We start from the raw sequence: 23,736 nt of genomic DNA on the forward strand, positions 1-23,736 counted from the left end.
GGTGAAGAGGTACATTGCTGGTGAAATGATAACTGCTGCCATTGGAAAGTGCTAAGTTTACCAGTGTCTAGTTCACGTCTTTTGGGCCACAATATTACTTATACGCCTCTTGTAAGTGTTTCGTTTTTGTACCTTTTTTTTAGCCATGTCCCTTTTTGAGACCCTCAACGCTGCATACCCTTCATCCACACACACCGTTCTTTGACCTTCTACTTAAAGGGCTGGTGTTGTCTGATAGAAAAGTGTCCCAGGTAGATTCTGCTCTGTGGCAGTCTGAAGAGAGGTTTGATCTCAATAGGAGCGGCTGCTTATGGAAGGTGGGTGGGTGGTGAGAAGTGTATTCCCGTCAGACAGGAAGGGCGGGAGGCTTCTGCCAAGACACGAGTCCCCACCCAGGCACCGGCCATCAGCAGAGGCCGGCATTCCCCAAAAGTGTGGCTGCAGTGAGCCGTGTGAGAACGTTCCTCCTCCCCCGGAGAGCTGGATCGCCCTCCGCCGCCTGTAACCGGATCCCTCTTCTAAACGCTGCCTTTATGATTTCGCACGCAAATCGCATACCTGTCATTCCCCCGGATCCCTCCAGCCGTCACAACACCGCGCAGCTATGCAGAGAGCTGAGTCATCACTAGCTTTCAAGGCACTTGATTTACTTTTATTTCGAGAACAAGCTGTGTCATTAGCCTGAGATGACAGGGAGTCTGTACATTATTACAAAACAAAAACATACACCTCCATTTACAGTGGCAGTAGTGTGCAATGAGAACATGGCAATCACCGAGCTCTGAACACGAGCTTTGTCAAAAATACAAAATATAGAAAGTCAATGCCGTCCATTATTAGTTATAAACATATTTAAACACGTGTCAAAAATATATATATATATTTTTTATAAATACGGTAAGTAGAAAACGAAATGATATCTGTTAGGCTCTGCAGTAGTTTGGCACAGTGGTGGATGCATATTGCTGGACAGTAGTAAAAACGAATGACAAATATAAGAGCCTTTTCCATCTGACAGACAGGAGCAGAACATCAGGGGTTAATAAGGCGTCCTATTCATCTGATACGTCCCTGAAAGTATGCCCCCTCACCAGATAATCAGGAAAACGTAGAAAGGAGAGAGTTTGTCTATTGGGATAATAATGCATCGGATATGTCCCTGAAATTGATTCATCGTGCTACTTCAAAATCAGAAAACTATAAAATAAAAGGGAGTTTGTTTACAAAGATCCCAAGTTGACCCAAAAGAAATGTATTTTAAGGTGTTTCCCTCTACCTTCTCGTACTAGTAGTTTTCGTCTAGAGGATAGAAGTCCCAAAATGCAACCGAAATACAGGACCTGCCGAATACACAACTAGTACAGAACATCGTTCAATCTACTAGATACAAGTTGTTTCTCCTTACATTTCCCCCAACAAAGAAGTGGTACTGGGACAGACAGAGAAACTGGCCAAGCCCAATTATAAAACATTGTGAGCTGCCCATGCCAGGTGCAAGTCTCTCACCCAGTCCATGTATTTTTTTTCATTATTAATTTTCGATGTAGGCACTTGTAATGTTGCTTTCCCTTTAGGTACGGGAATGCAAAGAAAAAACACGAATGGGGAGTTAATGTACCAGATTTGGGGCAGCCTGAGGTCTATGCTATATTAGACAACATAACCTGGATGAAAAGCAAAACATCCACACTCTAGAAATCCCCTGTCTCCGACAAATGCAAATCACAACATTTTACAAGGCACAGTATGTTCGTTTTCAGTCGTGTCCTGCGCTTGAAGAAAGTGCTGACGCCCCCATAGTCTCTGGCAGCCCCCGGGGTCACTGGGCCAGGAGGTGCTCCATCCTGAAGGAGGAGTGCTGCTGCTGGTAAGTGCTGGGGGCACGCTGGTGCTCGGGGCTGGCCCGGGGATGCTGCTGCTGGAAGGGGCTGGGGAAGAGACAGTGCTGCTGCTGGGAGCTGCTGAAGTGCTGTCCCCTCGGCTCCAGCAGGAAGGTGCCCTCGGGCCCGCAGTACCGGTACAGCTCCCCGAGGGAGGCGGGGAAGAGCGCCGGAGGGTAGGCGGGCAGCAGCGGGTAGGTCTGTGGCGCGGGGGGCAGCAGGGCCGTGGGGGCCCACACCTGCGCCACAGGCTCCTGGCTGTAGGGCCTCTCCCGGCGCAGGAAGGGCCGGCTCAGGATGCTCTCGATGGCGAAGGGGCTGCAGAACTTGGCGGGCTCCGGCTTGGCAGGCTTCGGTGGCGGGGAGCGGCGGGCAGGGGACAGCTCAGCCGCCTCCTCCTCAGGCAGCGGCGGGCCGCGTCCTGCGCACGCGCGGCTCAGGCGCTTCCGGCGCCGCCGGAAGACGCCGTCGGCGAAGGTGTACTCGCTGTTGGGGTTCAGCATCCAGTAGTTGTCCTTGCCCCAGGGCCGCGAGGGGTCCCGCAGCACCTTGACGAAGCAGTCGTTGAGGGACAGGTTGTGGCGCACCGAGTTGCGCCAGCCCGTGTAGCCGCCGCGGAAGAAGGGGAACTTGCGCATCAAGTAGTCGTTGATCTCGGCCAGGGTGAGGCGCCCGCCCCCCGAGTCTCGGATGGCCATGGCGATGAGCGCGATGTACGAGTAGGGGGGCTTGGGGCGCCGGGTGTAGGGCTTGGCTTTGCCAGGCTCCCCCGCCCCGCCGGGGATGCCCTCCTCGCCGATGGGCACCGCCGCGGGGTCCGCCTCCTCCGGGGGCGCGGACGGGCTGTTGGCCACGCAGTCCCCGTCCGAGCCCAGCTCGTCGTCTCCTGACAGCGGGCTGCTGCTGCTTCTTTCCAAGTCGCTGCCAGTCTTGTCCTCGAAGGTCCGTGGGTTGGTAAAGCCGTGCAGCTCCATCGCTTCTGGAGCGGGCACGGGGTGTGGAGTGTGGGCACGGACTTCTAGGTGATGGGGTGGCACAGCTGTTCCACTGTGCACGAGTGATGAATGACTGATGACAAGTTTCTTTCTGGATAACCCCTGCTGCACCACTGGCTGTGCACGATAGACGGGCACAGCGCTGTCTCTGTGCGCCAGGGTGGCACACCTGCCACTTCGCTCCTAGGAGACCCCCTGTTCTGTCTGTAGGTGCTGGGTCTCTGGGCGTTGGGTTGCACGGCCCTGCGTCCGGATGGTGAATGGGCACAACACTGCAGAGTGTGTTGTCAGAAAAGCTCCAGCTGTCTTCAGTGCATCACACTTTTCACCCACACTTGAACAAAAATCACTGCTAGATTCTGTAGGGGTGCTCGCGAGGACCCCCCACGTTTTCTTGAATGTCTTGTAGCAGCAGTTGCGAGCATAGATTGCTTGTATAGGGAAGCCGGGTCAGTGATGGGCACCTGTCAGTGCAGTGGTGGCATGTGCGCCCTGGCAGTGGCACTCGTTGGTGCTGTCTCAGCCCCCAGTATAAGGGTTGTCCGGTTCCGTTTCAGCCCCTCCAGTGGAGGTTTGTCAAGTCTGTGGCTGTTTAAGGGGTGCTCGTGACTCCCCCTGGTCCCTTCTGCTGCTCGAATGCTGTCAGCCGGCTCTGAGCCGCTCTCCAGCACTCTACCTTCCCACCGGCTTTTTAACAGCCAGCCCTGGGGGTGGAGCCGGGTTCCGCTCACCTACCTATTTCCAGCAAATCCACGCCGCCCGGGGGCGGGGGTGGGGCCAGGTGGGACTCCGAGGAGGCTGAAGCCACAGTGACACCTGCCGGAGAAGGGACCTCATCGCCGCTGATGGCGGATCCCTCCATCTGGCAGGTGAGCCTGCCCTCCGCAGCCCGTCCGCCTGGAGTAGAGTGCGAGGCTCCAGCCCCGTCCCCCGCTTGAATGGCAGGGCACCTGTTTGGGGACACATGTACGCCAAATTAATACGTTTAATGCATTTCACGACCGGAGCAATGCATGCCATTGCAACCTGGCGTCTGACCTGCAACTGGTGTGTGTGGTATACCATTTGTTATCCACCCTCTAAGATTGCAGTGCCAAGTCACGAGCAATAGTCGGACTGCGCCAACACTTGTTCAAACCGCGTCCTATATTTGTCAAAATGCCCCAGAGATTTCATGTTGTGCCACATAGCTTGGCACGCGCATTCCAGCTACTTGCCCTATGCCACCAAGCACCCCAGCGGTAATCCAGCTGTTTCTAAAAGTGGCACACCTCCCCGTGAAACGTGTATGCCTGTATTTCACACTCAGTACGGGGTGCTTGCCACATCCCAGAGTTGTCCACGACCCTGCAATCACTGCAACAAAAGAGCTGACTAGTGTGTGTTAGGGAGGAGATTATATCCCGAAGCCTTCACTGTGATGCATAATCAGTTGTAGCTAGGAAAATACTATTACCAGCGTTCACCTGAGCTGAATCCTTTCTAGTACAGGTAACTGCAGAACGGCCCAAGTGTGAAATTAAACCTGCTTAAAGACTCTGGTTTGTCTCTTTGACACACATTGCGCCTTAAATAGATTTTGCCTTCACCTGCGCTGTTGTAAACATTCAAAACATACCTGTCCGTGTAGTGCACACACTTATCACACTTGGAAAAGCAAACAGAAAGCTGGAAGCAGTATTTTAACACACGTGTCAGTGAATTCGGACACCACAGAAGTCCAGAGGACTGCGGGCCTCCCTATACAAACAATTCACGTTTTTACTCGCGCCATGGAGGCACCTGTTTCAAAATACTCGCATCGACAGTTAATTTAGATTTCTTTGCTTCGTAGAAACACACCGTAATAAAGACGGACGCTGCACAATGAATGACTTGCAAGGTGAGGTGTAAAAAAAGCGCAACAGTTGGCGTTATAAACAGGCAATAAACTCATCAAAAAGATTAATTCAGCATTATAGCAAAAATAACGAACGGAAACGCGTATTGTAATCTGTAAAAAAAGAGGAATGACTGATTGAAATGGGCGTAAATTACTAACAACCACACGCCTGTAAAATGCACACACAAAAAATCAGTTCAAACAACTTGGCAAGTACAGGATATCACAGAACTTCAAGGATGTGACGAGTAAGGGGAGTTAACAGCTGCTGTTAATGTGCAATAAACAAGTGGACAATGGGCAGCTCGGCGTGATGCTGTGTAAGCACACATCCACACCGCTGCGCTCTCTTTGAAAGCCCAGGGCTCTGATTGTACAGATAGGGTTATTTGGGTTAAGGCTTTGGGAAAGGCGCACTGCTCCCCGCTCCCGAGGCAGTTCACCTGCGATGGCCGGGCCCAGGGGTAGGTTTCCGCGCCTTCCTGCCTTTGTTGCACTCTGCCATGGATCGGGCTGTTATTTTGTGCCCGATCCACCTTTGATGTTTATTTTATTACCTTTCTAGCGTTTGTGTAGGCCCGGCGCATTGTCTCTTATCTCCAGCCGAGGGCTTTCAAGTGATTTCAGATGATGAAAGGAAACACGCGAGGGGTTTACAGAAGCGGCCCTAAATGTCAGCGGCAGTTCGTGGCTAGAAGTGACGAGTTAGATTCAAGACGGGCGTGTGTATGTGTGTGGAAAGGTTGCGCGGAACCGAAGGCAGGTAATCAGTGTCATTACAGCAGGGCGAGCCTTTGGGCGAATGAGACAAGCGTGCGATAATCACAGACATTACATGCACTCACATACCACTCAGATACCTGCAGGAAAGGAGATAAGGCCGGGATTACCAGAGAAGATGGGTGCAGTAAGCGGAATGACAACGTCAGTACCAGAATTGATGGGTGGAATAAATAAGGTTACACCAAGAAAAAGTTGTCGATTCACCAAAATGCTAGTGTCAGAACCTCTTGCAGAGGGCCATGGATGTGTAGGGATTTATAGGCCCAATCTACTGGGCCCAACCGTCGGGGTTGAGGACTTTTACGCCTGATGTCTCAAGCCCGACCTACTATAGATCCCGAGCAATTTGGCCAAGTACCCCTTCAGCACATGACTCTCAGTGGTAGCTATGGTCGAGCAGTACAAGGCAGGTCAGTGAGCATGACTCCTAACCCAAAGAGCGCACAGCAGTGTTAAGTAAATCAATATCTATGTGTTCAAAGCAATAATTTGACATATAAACAAAAAAAATCTCTAGTGTTTCGCTAGCAAATCCCTCTCCCACTCGCTCTTTGTAATGTGATTATTTCCCATTCACTGGTGGCCACTTCAAAGGAAGGTTCACTAGTAGGCCTTAATTTAAGAGCCCACACCGACTCTTCGCAAAGTAGTCTAAAGTGGCTTGGTACAGCAGCGCCTTCAGCAGTGATTTCTTCCGGGGTACGCTACGCCTGTAAATAGTCTTACCAGCTCCAGCAGAGAGCAAGGTTGCAGTGTCCCAGAGAGTGCCCCGACCAAAGGCACTTACACTGCTCTGGTCCTGAGCGAAGAGTCAGCTGCATGCTTCTCTCTCCTGAGCATATGTGGCTGGCTCCAGCAGCTATTGGAGGTGCACCGGTACATCTCCTGCATGGTAAATCTTGCACTTCCCACACAGTGGGGTTGGGTGGGGTTGGATTTCTCTGCTGCCGGCTGGCATCGATGCAGCAATGTACACTGCGTCTTCCTCAGTTTCATATGGGACAGCTCTGGCTCAGTTCTTGCTGCTTTGTGGTGAATCACAGATAATGGCTCAGATTTCTCTGGCGACTGCCCCTTTTTTGCAACCACTTAGGTATCTGCAGCCCCTCCTGGCATTCGGGGTTGCTCTAACTTCACCATCAAGGTGACAGCCGTCACCACACAGTAGTCTGTACCACCGCAGCTCCTCCTGGCATACGGGGTCGCTGCCAACCTCTACGCAGGCTTCCCTCCCTTCCGATCCAGCAATAACTTTCACAGCGGCCCCTCCTGGTGTATGGGGTTGTTGTCACAGTCGTCAGTGGCTTCACTTGTCCCACAAGGCACTCCACTCATGCCTATCTTCTTGGCAGCCCCCTTGTGGCCGCAGTAATGGTACAGCTCCCCAAGGGAGGCGGGGAAGAGCGCAGAGGGAAAGGTGGGTAGGCTGGGGAGGTTTGGACTGCGGAAGGCAGCAGGGCTGAGGGGCCCACACCGGTGTGATGGGCTCCTGGCTGTAGTGCCTCTCCCGGTACAAAAGGGGGTGGTGATGGACGGAGCATCTGAACCAATCAAACACTCACACCCAGTCAATAGATCTGGGTTTGATCCATCACCGTTCTTTAGCCCACTCTGCCACCCCAGTTCAGACATGGCTATATGCAAATCAGTCTGACCCTGTGCCTCATGGGAACAGTCCAGCCCGAACTGCCAAGCCATGCCTTCCCTGGACCGGAAACAAGCTTCCGAGGACCGGTTTCTGGCATTACAGCCATCTTCAGCCCTGCTTGCTTTAATCTAGTGGCAAAGTGAGCAAGGGACTCACGTCTGAGCATACCCTGCCACACTTATGGCGGCCAGAGCAGTACAAAAGGGGGTGGTGATGGACGGAGCATCTGAACCAATCAAACACTCACATCCAGTCAATAGATCTGGGTTTGATCTATCACCGTTCTTTAGCCCACTCTGCCACCCCAGTTCAGACATGGCTATATGCAAATCAGTCTGACCCTGTGCCTCATGGGAACAGTCCAGCCCGAACTGCCAAGCCATGCCTTCCCTGGACCGGAAACAAGCTTCCGAGGACCGGTTTCTGGCATTACAGCCGTCTTCAGCCCGGCTTGCTTGAATCCAGTGGCAAAGTGAGCAAGGGACTCACGTCTGAGCATACCCTGCCACACTTATGGCGGCCAGAGCGGTACAAAAGGGGGTGGTGATGGACGGATCATCTGAACCAATCAAACACTCACACCCAGTCAAAAGATCTGGGTTTGATCCATCACCGTTCTTTAGCCCACTCTGCACTCTGCCACCCCAGTTCAGACATGGCTATATGCAAATCAGTCTGACCCTGTGCCTCATGGGAACAGTCCAGCCCGAACTGCCAAGCCATGCCTTCCCTGGACCAGAAACAAGCTTCCGAGGACCGGTTTCTGGCATTACAGCCGTCTTCAGCCCGGCTTGCTTGAATCCAGTGGCAAAGTGAGCAAGGGACTCACGTCTGAGCATACCCTGCCACACTTATGGCGGCCAGAGCGGTCCTAGGAAGCTTGTTTCCGGTCCAGGGAAGGCATGGCTTGGCAGTTCGGGCTGGACTGTTCCCATGAGGCACAGGGTCAGACTGATTTGCATATAGCCATGTCTGAACTGGGGTGGCAGAGTGGGCTAAAGAACGGTGATGGATCAAACCCAGATCTTTTGACTGGGTGTGAGTGTTTTGATTGGTTCTGATGCTCCGTCCATCACCACCCACTTTTGTGCCGCTTTTGGCCACCATAAGTGTGGCAGGGTATGCTCAGACGTGAGTCCCTTGCTCACTTTGCCACTGGATTCAAGCAAGCCGGGCTGAAGACGGCTGGAATGCCAGAAACCGGTCCTCGGAAGCTTGTTTCCGGTCCAGGGAATGCATGGTTTGGCAGTTCGGGCTGGACTGTTCCCATGAGGCACAGGGTCAGACTGATTTGCATATAGCCATGTCTGAACTGGGGTGGCAGAGTGGGCTAAAGAACGGTGATGGATCAAACCCAGATCTTTTGACTGGGTGTGAGTGTTTGATTGGTTCTGATGCTCCGTCCATCGCCACCCCCTTTTGTACCGCTTCTGGCCGCCATAAGTGTGGCAGGGTATGCTCAGACGTGAGTCTCTTGCTCACTTTGCCACTGGATTCAAGCAAGCCGGGCTGGAGACGGCTGGAATGCTAGAAACCGGTCCTCGGAAGCTTATTTCCGGTCCAGGGAAGGCATGGCTTGGCAGTTCGGGCTGGACTGTTCCCATGAGGCACAGGGTCAGACTGATTTGCATATAGCCATGTCTGAACTGGGGTGGCAGAGTGGGCTAAAGAACGGTGATGGATCAAACCCAGATCTTTTGACTGGGTGTGAGTGTTTGATTGGTTCTGATGCTCCGGTCATCACCACCCCCTTTTGTACCGCTTTTGGCCGCCATAAGTGTGGAGGGTATGCTCAGACGTGAGTCCCTTGCTCACTTTGCTACTGGATTCAAGCAAGCCGGGTTGAAGACGGCTGTGACGCCAGAAACCGGTCCTCGGAAGCTTGTTTCCGGTCCAGGGAAGGCATGGCTTGGCAGTTCAGGCTGGACTGTTCCCATGAGGCACAGGGTCAGACTGATTTGCATATAGCCATGTCTGAACTGGGGTGGCAGAGTGGGCTAAAGAACGGTGATGGATCAAACCCAGATCTTTTGACTGGGTGTGAGTGTTTGATTGGTTCTGATGCTCCGTCCATCACCACCCCCTTTTGTACCGCGTAGTGCCTCTCCTGGCACAGGAAGGGCCGGCTAAGGTTGCTCGTGATGGCGAAGAGGCTGCAGAATTTGACAGGCCCCGGCTTGGCAGGCATCGGTGGCGGGGAACGGCGGGCAGGGGACAGCTCAGCCACCTCCTCCTCGGACAGCAGCGGGCCATGAACTACACGGCTCAGGCACTTCTGGAAGATGTTTTCTGCGAAGGTGTACTCACTGTTTGGGTTTGGCATCTAGTAGCTGTCCTTGCCCCAGGGCCGAGAGGGGTCGCGCAACACCTTGACAAAACAGTCATTGAGGGACAGGTTGTGATGCACGGAGTTGCGCCAGCCTGTGTAGCCTCCTGGCATACAGGGATTGCCAACTGGAACCTGCACACGACAACAACTCGAAGGATGCAGCATCCATCTCCTCACACCGGGAGTCCACATGGATGGGCTCCCCACTGGACCTCACTCCCTTCAACGCTCTCCTCTTCCTTACAGGGCACAGTGGTCTTTGCAGGCAGGTAGGCTCTGGTGCTCCGGGCTCCAGAGCAGGTGGTCTTGGCTTCCCTTGGCGGTGTCTCCTCATCCAGCAGGTAGACTAGAAGGCCTTGGCCCGCAGTCCTTGTCACAGGCAGAAGTCTTGTAAAGCTCCCCATCCTCATACAGCCCCTCAGGCTGTTTGGCAGATGATACATTTTGGGGTCGCAACCTCCCCTTCTTATAGACTATTTCCAGACACCAAACATGATTTAGGGTATGGGTCATTAAAGTTCTGTGTTGGGGTTCTGCTTCTTTTGAAGTGTACACTTTCCTTTCTTCTTCCTTAGAAAGGATGTCTGTCACAGCAGGAGAGACTGTGGAGCTGATAGTTCCAAAAACAGGCAATGGGAGTTACTGACTATTGTTCACATCTGGTTGTCAGCCACAATGATATGTGCATCAAAATGTTAATGTCTGTCTACCAGCACTATGCTTTATAATTCCGTTAACAGGCGCATCTCCGTCCAGGCCCTCTCCCCGTGATCTGTCACTGAATCAAAGAACACCCTTTGAAGTATACAGGGGGAGTCTCTCTCTCCAGTGTGTCCCACCCAGCTCAAAGGAATGCAGCAACACACAAATCTGTCTGGGGGCATTCCTCTACTCCCCTGGCACACCTGGACTTCCCAAAATGGAACCCATGGTTTTCCATGTAATATGCCATTACAGGCATGATGCACCCAGTGTATGGCCATAGAACATACACTATCTAGTACTGTTACCCCCATGCTTTTCACCATCACAGACACACATACATTCAGCCCACTCATTCATTCTGTGTGTGCCGCTCAGTACTGTAGGCTTTGTGTATTGTGCCATGGTGTGTTATTTGCAAACACAAACACTTTCAGCTCACACTAACCTTGCAGGCGCTGCACAACTTTTCACCCATCATTTATTGTACTTCTCACAAGCACATACACTCCCTCCACATGCTTCCAATGCACACGCACTGCACATCACTATACTTCTTATGAAATGTATCCCTCGCAGATATACATACACCATGCATGTACTGCACCGCACTGCTCTTTCTCTGTACTGCACCCTTCCCAGGCACGCATACATCCAGCACAGAATCACCATTCCTGAACTGCACAGGAGTCTGTAGCACTGATATAGGCCAAGGGTGAGTTAAACACACATCAGCAGAACTTAAAAAAGGTGAGTGAGCCTGTAGGCCACACTCCAGTGACACAAGTTAGAAGGACCTGTTCACTCCTACTGATCACTATGTGGCATGTTGCCGCCACCACCCTCGTGGCTACTTAACTTTTGGTGAAGGCAGTAGCCTTCCACCACTATCAGGGTCACTCTTTGGCACCCCTCCCAGTCCAAGAAGACCACAATCTGTGAGACAGGCCAATGTCATGGAGCACAAACATGATTCATGTTTGCCTCTGGCAACAAAAAAACAGCATTAGGGATCCAGACACCCGTAGAGTTGGGCACCCAGGGCAGGGTTTCACCTACATAAACAATGCAGAGGAAATTTCCACCCCCAACAGCTAGGGTTAGCAGAAGTGACATCCTTTGACCTTAATAGCATCACAGGAAGCAACATCATATGACCTTTGACCATCAGTCTTCCCAGAATGTTGTTTCATAACATCCCAATAATTGACATCAATGAAGATCCTTAATAAATGCATGATTAATATAGCAAAACAACATATACACTTCTATTTTAGATACCACTTATATTAGGCTACTGACATGATATTTGAGAGTTCTGTGACCTTATATTAACCTCAAATAATAGCAAGTGAGTGAAGCAAGTGAGGCAGACCTTTCCTATCAGGGTTCGGGTTCATGCCGCAGAGATTTTTTTTTTTTAAATGGCGTCCTCTATCGCATTTTAAAGCACGACTTTCACATACATTTGATAAAAAGCAATAGGCTATGAAGGGACACACCTTAAATATTCAAGGTCATTTTATGGTGTGCATAGCCAAAAAAAAACTGACACTCCCCAGGTTTTGACCCAATTTTTCAAAAGGTGCTCCCATATGTCAAACATAACCTCCGTTGTCCCAGGGCCAGCAAAGTTTCATTGGTGCCCTCATAGGTCCAAACATTACATACAATATACCAGAAGTAGACTTTTGCCATTAATACCATCCATATATCATGGGGACCCTTAAATAACCTCAGCATGTCAGGACCAGCATTTTGTCATGGTTGCCCTCTCTCCTATGCCTCATTTGTCGTCCCTTATGACAAGAATTGCCTCCAACATGCTAGTGCCAGCATTTTGCCACAGGGGCCCCATGCCAAGAATTTCCTCAAGTGTGTCAGCCCTAGCATTTTTCCACAGGTGCCCTATATGCCAAGAATTACCTCTAGTGTGCCAGTGCCAATATTTTACCATTAAGCAAAGAACTACCTCCATTACCAGTTACCTCTAGTATGGCAGTGCCAGTTTTTTACCATTATTCTAATAATACCTCAATTCTTCCAGTACTTTTTCACTGTTGCCTGCCTTGCTAAGGATTGCCAGCACCAGAATTATCTTCACTATGCCAAGACGAACAACAAACTCAGAAGTTTAATATCATATTTTCTCTTACTCATACTCATTCTCTCTCTCAATTATTAATGTACACTCACTCATTCATTGTCACTCACTCTTGTAATCTCCCTCCATAATTCTCACTCACTAATCACTCACACAGACTCACACATTCTCGCTCATTCAAATTCACTGTTATTCTGTGTTGGACTTAGCCCTCTCTGTAGGGCTACCCCCAAACAGTTTGCTTTCACCCATCCTGTTTTCTGAATTTTGTTTTTGTGGGCATTAGTTCTTTGTGCATGTTAATACTGCTAATCAGTGCTAGATTGATTGTGTTCACTAATTTAAACATGGTAAAATTGGCTTACACCAATTGGTACATTTCATTTTCTTGTACGTCACTAGTAAATTGGTTCAAGATGCACTCAGGGCCTGTAAATTACATGGTGCTAGAAGACCGACAGCACTTATTGTGCTACCCACTTAAGTAGCCCTTTTAACATGTCTCAGATCTACCATTGCAGCCTGTATGCAGTTTTAAACTGCCAATTTGACCTGCCAAAATAAACCATTTGACAGACCTAAACCTCCCTTTTTAGGTCTCGCCTAAGCTATCGCGTAAGGGGCTTTTGAAAGTGCTCCCAAAGGCTGCAGGCGGATTGGGTACAGTGCATGTGCGCCGGGCCGCGCACCATTTGTCAGCCTGCAGCCTTTGGGAGCACTTTCGCGGTCGCTTTGATGTTCTCAGTGAGCCACGCGGCCACTGAGAACATCAAAGCGGCCGCAAAAGTGATCACAATTTGCCATGTGGCCGGGTGGCTCACTACACCTGTGTTTTCTCCCACCTCTTCACCCTGCCTGTCTGTTCTCCTTGCACTCCTCTCTACCATCGCAGCTTCCAGTCGGCTTTACCCTCCCCGGTGTCGCTCCTCCTGTTCGCTCCATGCTGTCTGCGCTCATCTCCCTGCTGCCCTTATTCCTCCATACTCTTGGCACCTCTCCTCTTCCTCCACCTGTCTGCTTCACTACACCCGTCTTTTCTCCCACCTCTTCACCCTGCCTGTCTCTTCTCCTTGCACTCCTCTCTACCATCTCGGCTTCCAGCCGGCTCTGCCCTCCGCGATGACGGCTCCTCCTGTTCGCTCCATCCTGTCTGCGCTCATATTTCTGCTGCCCTTTTTCCTCCATACTCTTGGCTTCTCGCTCTTACTCCCTCCATTTCACTTCCTCACGGGCTCCCCCTTCCAGCTAGCACTGTCTCTGTGAGCCCTTTGGTACAATTTGTTGTCTCCTCGGGATACATATGCTGTTGTACTTCCACAGAGGGACAGCTTGTTGGAAGATGCAGGGAGCTCTCAGCATGGGAGGGAGGTGCGATTGTCTGCTTTCTTCTTTTTGGCTTCCTAATTTTACTTACAATCTCCCTTTCCCTTGCCTCGAGGTTAGAACTTGAAAGGCACAGATGTAGAAAGGAAGCCGTGCAATTTTTGCACATTGTCAGATATTATCTCTCTTGTTTTCTGAAAAAAGAGAAAATGCTGTTGACTTTCCAAAATTAATTCTTAAATGATATGTAGGCTAAAAGGCTCACAAGCAATTTAATGATGTAGAACTGAATCTAGAGACGTGTACCATGCCTGTTCTTGTCTGCTAGTACCGCCTCAGTACTGACCTGCTGCTTCGCTGGTGGTCTTCCAGCTACAAAGACGACTTTAACGACTTCTTAACGCTGAAAGGACACGTTGGTGAATGCTACGCAGTACAAAACCGCATAAGATAACACAGTGTGTCACTGTAAAGGCGTACCTAAAATAAGCATCCCCAATAGGGTTCTTTCATCAGTCAATATAAATGTCTGCTAAACCACCTTCTTCGGCTCTTAGTGCAACTATTGGGACCAATACAAACTTCAATCTTCCTTCCCAACCCTCTTACTCATACGCCACAAAGATTAGTTACTATTGTGAATTCCAGTAGTAGCATTTTGGATATAGCACACCTTAGTGTGATATTGTTGCAATATTCGTATAGTAATATAAGTGATAGATCATTCTTTGATACAGAAATACTGCTGCAGTTGCATCATAGATGCATTTATGTAACAATTCACACTCCTGACAAGGCCACGAAGCACATAAGCAAACAGCACACTACCCCATGAAGGAGCGCTCAGTTGGGAAAGTCTTGAAATTGCCTGTGTGGGAAGCATTTTGGTGTGAATTTCGCTATTATCTTGTCTTAGGTTGCTGTATCTACGGACGTAATCGGAGGAGGAGGTGTTGATACTGCTAGTCTTTGTAGATCCACCTGTAAAAAAGACTTGTCCATACACTATACTATTGCTTGAAATCATGAACCCGACACCCTTCTAAACAACTTCAACAATTTTTGGGAAATCTATATGAGCATCCATACTCCAATTGGAGTATGCAAGTACGAGCCAAATCCACCACCACCACCACCCTAGTACACGAAAGACCATGCTAACAATAAACAATCCATCGGCAAACAGGAAAGAAAATGGAGGAAAAACAGAACTCTAAGTCCCTCCATGCAACATGCAGACACCCCATCACACCAACCACTGCAGTTCTATACCAACAATATCAATGAAGGCACCAACTGAAGCAGAATGCTGTGCAAGACAATCAATGTATTAACCATCTGATGGGCCTACCTATTCCTCACTCCACAGATAGATAAGATAGATACATTGTTATTGTTTCAAGTTATTAAAAACCATCACAAGATAAAAAAGACATTCTCTTGCACTACTGTTTTTGGTTTGTTTACGATCCACATTTTTTAATTTCCCTTTTTTAGCCATGCTACACAGCATGCTGTACAACATGGCTAAAACCATTCGAAAAGCCAATAGGTCCCAAAGCCCTGACCTATTGGCTTTGCCAAAACTTTACTTACAGCTGACAACCCCGCGCTGCGCTGTACTATCTGGAGCAGCGACTTTAAAATAGGATTTTCTGATCTACCCCCTCCACCCCCAAGCAGTGCCCATGCAGCGCGTGCCACTTTCCTACCTTCCCCACCAGAAGCCGGGCCAGAGTTTTAGAATGATGCACAACCCGAGCATTCATTGCCTCCTGCCATCATACCAAGTCGCAGTCAAACTGAAAGCAAATTCTTCCTGTCACCATTTCTGTTCCTCTGCGTTTTTACTGTTTTTAAAGAAAATGTGTGAAACGCATCTCTCAGCGAGTTGTCATAGGAGAGTCGGGCTTCCTTATCACGGGAATGCCTGATTACAGAATACCACTTTCCTGCGACTAGCCAACAGCGAGTTCAGGCCATCTGGGGCAAAGCATCTCTCACCCACACATCTACCCATCCTCTTACCCACTCATCTAACCACCCTCTTACCCACTCATATCACCATCCTCTCATCCATTTATCCATCCTTTCCACCACTTATTCAACCATCCTCTCACTCATTCATTATTCTATCCACCCAACCATACATCTTTCACCCACCCACAAATGCATCCCTCTAGCCACCCATTTATCTTTCACCCACTCATTGTTCATCCTTTCACCCATTTATCCATCCATCCATCTTTTCACTCACTTATACACCCATCCTCTCACAAATGTAGCCATGATTTCATGCACCCACTCATCCATATGTTCTTTTATGAACCCATTCTTTCACCAGCTCATTCATCCATCCATCCATCTCCCCCTTTTCTACTACGAGCCCATCTTTTTTCTTCTTTATTGCGTTAATGTTGCCCGTTGATCTGCCAAGTTGCAGACAGAAGAGGTACATATAGAGCCCCACCCTGCTCTAGCTGCTAAAGTGGGGGGTTCACAATGTCAATGCAATAGATCTATGATCTGTGGCTTGGAAGCTGGGGCGTGGCCTTTGGGGATGCTGCCCACTGGTTATTCGCAGCTGTCTCTCCTGTCTCCTTGTAATCCTGCCCCTCCTTTAACCAGAGGCTCTCTGTTTCTAACCCGGTCACTTATTTCATCTCAGCCTTTCAGTCAATCCTTGTGGCACTCCCCACCACCACTCCAGGCTGTCTCTGCTCTCTCCTAGTCACCCTGTCTCTTCCTTCACTAGAGTCTCTGCTTCTTACCGGTCTCCTCCATTCACTTCACCCCTTCAGTCTCCTCTAATTGCCCTCCCTATGGGCTGTCTATCCCTTTCCGAGTCACTCCGTTCCTCCTTTCACCAGAAGCTCTCGGCTTCTTAGTGGACTCCTCCTGCCACTGTCATCTAGTGGTACAGCCGTCCTGTACTACACGGGCTATATCTCCCCTCATCATTCTGTCCCTCCTTTCAGCAGAGGCTGTTCTTTTCTCAACCAGTCACTCATTTCATCTCGGTCTTTCAGTCTCTCATGGTGAGGATGGGGATGGAAGAAAGACTTGAGGGGACACCAGGGAGGAAAAAAGTGATATTCGTAAACCTACATCATTCCAGTGCAGAGAAGCAAGGTGGCTGGCCGCCTTCACCAGCTGGCATCTCATCGTGCCAGTGCAACGAGGCAGGGTGACTCGCTGCCTTCAGCAAATGGCATCTCATCGTGCCAGTGGCAGTTAGTGCAGGGTGGCTGGCTTCCTCACACACACACAACCACACACACACAACACACAACCACAATCACACATACAACCACACACATAACCACAAACACACAACCACACACACAAACACAACCCACACAACCACACACAGCCACACACACACAACCACACACACAAAACCACAACCACACACACACAACCACACATACAACCACACACACAACCACATACACAAACACAACACACAACCACATACAACCATACAACCACACACAACCACACATACAACCACACACACACAACCACACATACAACCACACCCACAACCACATACACAAACACAACACACAACGACACACAACCATACAACCACACACAACACACAACCACACACACACAACCACACACAACCACACATACACACATACACACACAATCAACCACATACAAACCCAACCACACACACACAACCACACACAACCACACATACAAACACAACACACACAACCGCACACACACACACACCCGCAACCACACCCAGAACCACACACACAACCACACATACCACACACACACACAACCACACACAACCACACACACAACCACACACACAACCACACACAACCACACACACACCCACACACACAACCACACACAGCCACCCACACTCACAACCACACACAACCACACACAATCACAAACACATACACAACCACATACACCCAACCACACACAACCCCACACAACCACACACACAACCACACACACACAACCACACACACACACAACCACACACACACACAACCACACACAACCACACACACACACACCCACACACACACAACCACACACACACACAGCCACACACACTCACAACCACACACACAACCACACACACAACCATACACAACCACACAGCCACATACACAACCACACACACATACAACCACAAACACACACAAAACCACATACACCCAACCATACCCAACCAGACACAACCACACACAACTACACACACACAACCACACACAACCATACACACAACCACACACACAACCACATACACCCAACCACATCCAACCACACCCAACCACACCCAACCACACACACAACCACACACACACAACCACACACACACACAACCACAAACACACACACAACCACACACAGCCCCACACACCCAACCACACACACAAGCACACACACACAATCACACACACACAACCACATACACTACCACGAACACAGCACATACTACCACAATTAGACACACAACCACACACACCTACAACCACAGAACCACAACCACACACACCACACACACACACTACCACAACCACACACACACACACAGAACCACACACACAACCACACGCACAACCACACCCACAACCACACACACAACCACACATACAACCACACACACACAACCACACACACACAACCACCACATATACAACCACACACACAACCACACCATCAGTGCACACTTTCACCAGGCACAGACACCATCCGTCGTCAGTTCACACTTTCAACGGGCACAAACACCACCAGCTGTCAGTGCACGCTTTCACCGGGCACAAACACCACCAGACGTCAGTGCACGCTTCCACCTGGCACACACCACCAGACGTCAGTGCACGCTTTCACCAGGCACACACACACCACCAGATGTCCATGCACGCTTTCACCAGGCACACACACACCACCAACCGTCAGTGCACGCTTTCAAAACCACACACACAACCACACACAACCACACACACAACCACACCGTCAGTGGTCACTTTCACCAGGCACAGACACCATCACTCGTCAGGTCACGCTTTCAACGGGCACAAACACCACCAGCCGTCAGTGCATGCTTTCACTGGGCACAAACTCCACCAGCCGTCAGTGCACGCTTCCACCAGGCACACACCACCAGATGTCAGTGCACGCTTTCACCAGGCACACACACACCACCAGACATCCGTGCATGCTTTTACCAGGCACACACACCACCAGCCGTCAGTGCACACTTTCACCAGGCACACACACACCACCAGCCGTCAGTGCACGCTTTCACCAGGCACACACCACCAGCCGTCAGTGCACGCTTTCACCAGGCACACACACCACCAGCCGTCAGTGCGCGCTTCCACCAGGCACACACACCACCAGCCGGCAGTGCACACTTCCACCAGGCACACACATCACCAGCCGTCAGTGCACAATTTCTACAGGCACACACACCACCAGCCATCAGTGCACACATCAATAAACACATCCACAATTAACTATTGTGGCAATCGCAGTATGGCGCACTTTACTTTTAAACATATTCACCTAAAGCGCAGCATGCCACAACCACACACACACAACCACACACAACCACAACCACACACACAACCACACCCAACCACACACACACACACCCACACACACACAGCCACACACCACACACAGCCACACACACTCACAATCACACACACAACCACACACACAACCACAAACACATACACAACCACATACACCCAACCACACCCAACCACACACAACCACACACACACAACCACACACAACCACACACACAACCACACACACACACACAACCACACACACACACAACCACGCACACAACCACCCACACACAACCACACACCACACACAGTCACACACACTCACAACCACACACACAACCACAAACACACACACAACCACACAGCCACACACACAACCACACACACACACACAACCACAAACACACACAAAACCACATACACCCAACCACACCCAACCAGACACAACCACACACACAACTACACACACACAACCACACACACACACACAACCACATACACCCAACCACACCCAACCACACCCAACCACACCCAACCACACACACAACCACACACACAACCACACACACAACCACAAACACACACACAACCACACATAGCCACACACACCCAACCACACACAAAAGCACGCACACACAATCACACACACACAACCACACACACTACCACGAACACAGCACACACAACCACAACTAGACACACAACCACACACACCTACAACCACAGAACCACAACCACACACACCACACACACACACACAACCACATTCACAACCACACACACAACCACACATACAACCACACACACACAACCACACACACACGCACAACCACCACATACACAACCACACACACAACCACTCACATAACCACACACACAACCACACCATCAGTGCACACTTTCACCAGGCACAGACACCATCCGTCGTCAGTTCACGCTTTCAATGGGCACAAACACCACCAGCTGTCAGTGCACGCTTTCTCTGGGCACAAACACCACCAGACGTCAGTGCACGCTTCCACCTGGCACACACCACCAGACGTCAGTGCACGCTTTCACCAGGCACACACACACCACCAGATGTCCATGCACGCTTTCACCAGGCACACACACACCACCAACCGTCAGTGCATGCTTTCACAACCACACACACAACCACACCGTCAGTGGTCACTTTCACCAGGCACAGGCACCATCACTCGTCAGGTCATGCTTTAAACGGGCACAAACACCACCAGCCGTCAGTGCATGCTTTCACTGGGCACAAACTCCACCATCTGTCAGTGCACGCTTCCACCAGGCACACACCACCAGATGTCAGTGCACGCTTTCACCAGGCACACACACACCAAAAGATGTCCGTGCATGCTTTCACCAGGCACACACACCACCAGCCGTCAGTGCACACTTTCACCAGGCACACACACACCACCAGATGTCCATGCACGCTTTCACCAGGCAGACCTAAAGCGATGCATGCCACCATTGTTAAAAAAATAAATACAAATTTTTTTGGCCTACAATTTATAGACTTTTGTTGCAATTGGTGTTGCAATATTTAGCAATGCCAATAGCTCAAACATAATTAATGCGAGACCTATTGCATTGCAAATGCTTGTTAATACATGTAGGGCACCCCAATGTATGTCCTAAACAGCCCATAGGGCAGAGTGCATTGAATTAAAAAAGTTGTACATGCACGTTTGTTTTACAGCTCCTGGTAGTGAAAAACTCATAACTGTTTTCACTTTTGTGAGGCCCACCGCTCCCATAGGACAGCAGTGGGTTACCTTATTATGTTTAATACGTCCTAACTTTTGATTGGGAACAGGTAGAGCTGTCATGTTTGGGCCAAAAAAAAAGTATAAACTAAAGCCCTCTTTAACAGTAAGACCGGATTTTAGGTCACAATTCTGAATATGCCACTTTTAGAAAGTTAGTATTTTCTTGTCCTAGCCATTTGATGACGCCTGCAGCCTGTGTCACATGACTGTGATTACCATGGCAGTTTTTCTTTGTGTATTCCTCCCAAACGTGAGACAAAGGGGGACTAGATGTTGGCAGTATGTGCCATCCGACCAGGATGTGTGGGTCGGAGCTATTCCCTTCCCCAATTACATTTCAAAGGAGCTGTCCCCACCACTCTCACAAAGAACTTCACACCAGTCTTTTGTCACCTTAGATCTCTTTGAGATTGGACAAAGGAAGGGGTAGTTCCAAAAACAGATGTACAAAGGCCTAGAATTTTGTCCCAGTCCAAAGTTCTACTGTTTGGATCTTTGCTGTTTTGGTCTAATTTATTTAATTAAAATTCACTATATTTTCTACATTTGTTTGGGATTTTTCTTGTTTTGTGTTTTTACTTTATTACTGTTTGTGTTTTTCATAAATACTTTACACAGTGCCTCTAAGTAAATCATGACTGCTTTTTGTAACAAGCTACCAGAGGGTTAAACCTAGGCTAATTTAATGTCTTTTATGGTTCACCCTGGCAAATATTGTGGTTGTTGCTTGTGTAGGGTTTCCACCCCCTCAATCAATAACCCAATGTCCTACACTCTGATTCAATCCTATTTTCTCATTCTCACTCACATCGATTCTCACAAGCTCAGACACCGGCCCATGTAATACATCTCATTCCTTTGCATTCCCTTACTCTCACTCAGTCTCACTCAATAGGACTCACTCAAGTTATTGTAAACTCATGCTTTAGTTGATTCAAACCATGAAACATTAAGAACATGATAACATTTAACTGTAATAATATTCTGGTTATTACATCTGATTATCCAATTTAAAAAGCTAACAAATAGACAATATAATGTTTTAATGTAGTTTAACAAGCCGAAAGTAAAGGCACTGATGCTAACAAGCGAACGATAACAAAGTGCTAATGTGGTTTAACAAGCAAACAGTAAAAGAAAGTGCTAGTGCGGTTCCTAAAAAAAACCTTTTTTCAGTGGTAAAATGCTAGTGCTGTTCCTAAAAGTGGCCGTCTACAGTGTGGAAATGATTCAATATTAAAATGGCTCACTCATACTCACGGACACTCAATCTCACACATTATCAATCACTACCTTTCAGTAACTCTCAATCACTTTCACTTACACATCCATAAACACACATTCACACACAGATGCTTTCTCTCACCGAAACACTCTCACCCACAAGCTCGTTCACAATATACATTCAAACTGTTTTTTTTACTTACATCAGCTGTCAGGGAAGGGCATAGGACAGCTAATTGTACTCCAGTTTTTAAATTACAATAATAGTTCATAATTTAGTAGTTTTCACTGTTATTGTAACAACATGTCTTTCAGAAAACAAGTAGAGTGAAGCCTCAAACGACGCCCAAAAAAGATAAAACTGCACCTTTGTTCCTAGAACTAGATGTGCCAGCTCTGAGGCCTGGAATCGCAAAGGCTGTGCCAGCGGTTGCAAGGGAAAAGCCAAGATTTACAGTTGCAAGCTCTGGCAACACCCTAAGTGACGCCTATGCACCAAGATTACCAGAAACGATCAGTGGAATAAACAAGATGGCAATAAAATTACCAGAAACGATAGGTGGAATAAATGAGATTACCAGAAATAATGGGTGGAGTAAGCGAGGTAACTATACCCTACCCCTTTTTCCCCTACACCCTTACCCTTCTCACTCCATTTTCCTTTTCTTGTATGCTCCTTAAATGTTTTTACTGGTATCATTGGTAATATGTAACTGATGTAAGTTTGCAACTATGTGGAACCTTATGTAAAGCGCTCTGATACCTTTGGGTCTAGCCAGCGCTATATAAAACTCTTTAAATAAATAAATAAACACCAAGATTACCAGACACGATGCTTCACAGAAGGTTTAAGCTGGGGAACCTTAGAAAGAATGGCAAGAGTTCCTCATCTTTTAAAGAAAAGTTGTTTCTTTTAGTGATTTCACAACAAAGGATGCTGTGTATGCCTCATAGTGTAACACATTGTAAACATGATGTATGATATTACAAAGTTCAGCGTAGGGTTATCACAATGTTCAGAAATAGCACGGCGCTCAACAGATAGTAGGTATGAGGTAATTTTTTGTAGCTAGTAGTGGTTGGTGCTGCTTGATCAGAGATAACCCTGTTCTCTGGAAGAGAAGGAGGAGAGGAGCTCTGCCTTCTGTATGTCTGTATGCAAGGTCAAGCGCACACAACCTAAGTAAATTCAACGGTTGGTTGTGTATCTTTTGATGAAAAGGATAAGATCAGACTTCACTTTAGTTGTTTCTTTCCTTATTTATTTTATCCATTGACAGTGTTTGTTTTTACATGAAAACCAGCCGACACGTGTTTCGTCAAAAACGGGGTAGACCCGTGACTCTTCAGGGCTGTCGGAATTTGAGCTGCGGGCAGTATCGTCAGACCGGTGATAATTCCAACCCGGTCCTAGTCGGGTGTCAGATAATGTACGTGGACGTGAAGGGAGTTCTTCCTTCGTGTCCAGTGGATCTGTAAAGTTAAGAGTGTGCCGCCGTCGGGTATGTGGTCGGTCAC

General features: G+C 48.9%; 1 protein-coding gene across 1 annotated transcript; it reads right to left on the reverse strand.

Annotated features, from left to right (window-relative positions):
* Positions 1 to 630: 630 nt before the first annotated feature.
* FOXQ1 (forkhead box Q1) lies at positions 631 to 3,527 on the reverse strand. Its single transcript, XM_078688024.1, has one exon. The coding sequence runs from the start codon at positions 2,852 to 2,854 to the stop codon at positions 1,820 to 1,822; it is 1,035 nt and encodes a 344-aa protein (XP_078544150.1). The 5' UTR covers positions 2,855 to 3,527; the 3' UTR covers positions 631 to 1,819.
* Positions 3,528 to 23,736: the final 20,209 nt, after the last annotated feature.

The sequence above is a fragment of the Lissotriton helveticus genome, chromosome 4_1 (assembly GCF_964261635.1).
Source record: "Lissotriton helveticus chromosome 4_1, aLisHel1.1, whole genome shotgun sequence".
In the NCBI taxonomy this organism is placed as follows: domain Eukaryota; kingdom Metazoa; phylum Chordata; class Amphibia; order Caudata; family Salamandridae; genus Lissotriton; species Lissotriton helveticus.

What these genes read in the sequence shown, in the direction of transcription:
- FOXQ1 (XM_078688024.1), bottom strand. Translation starts at nt 2,854, where the DNA reads ATGGAGCTGCACGGCTTTACCAACCCACGGACCTTCGAGGACAAGACT.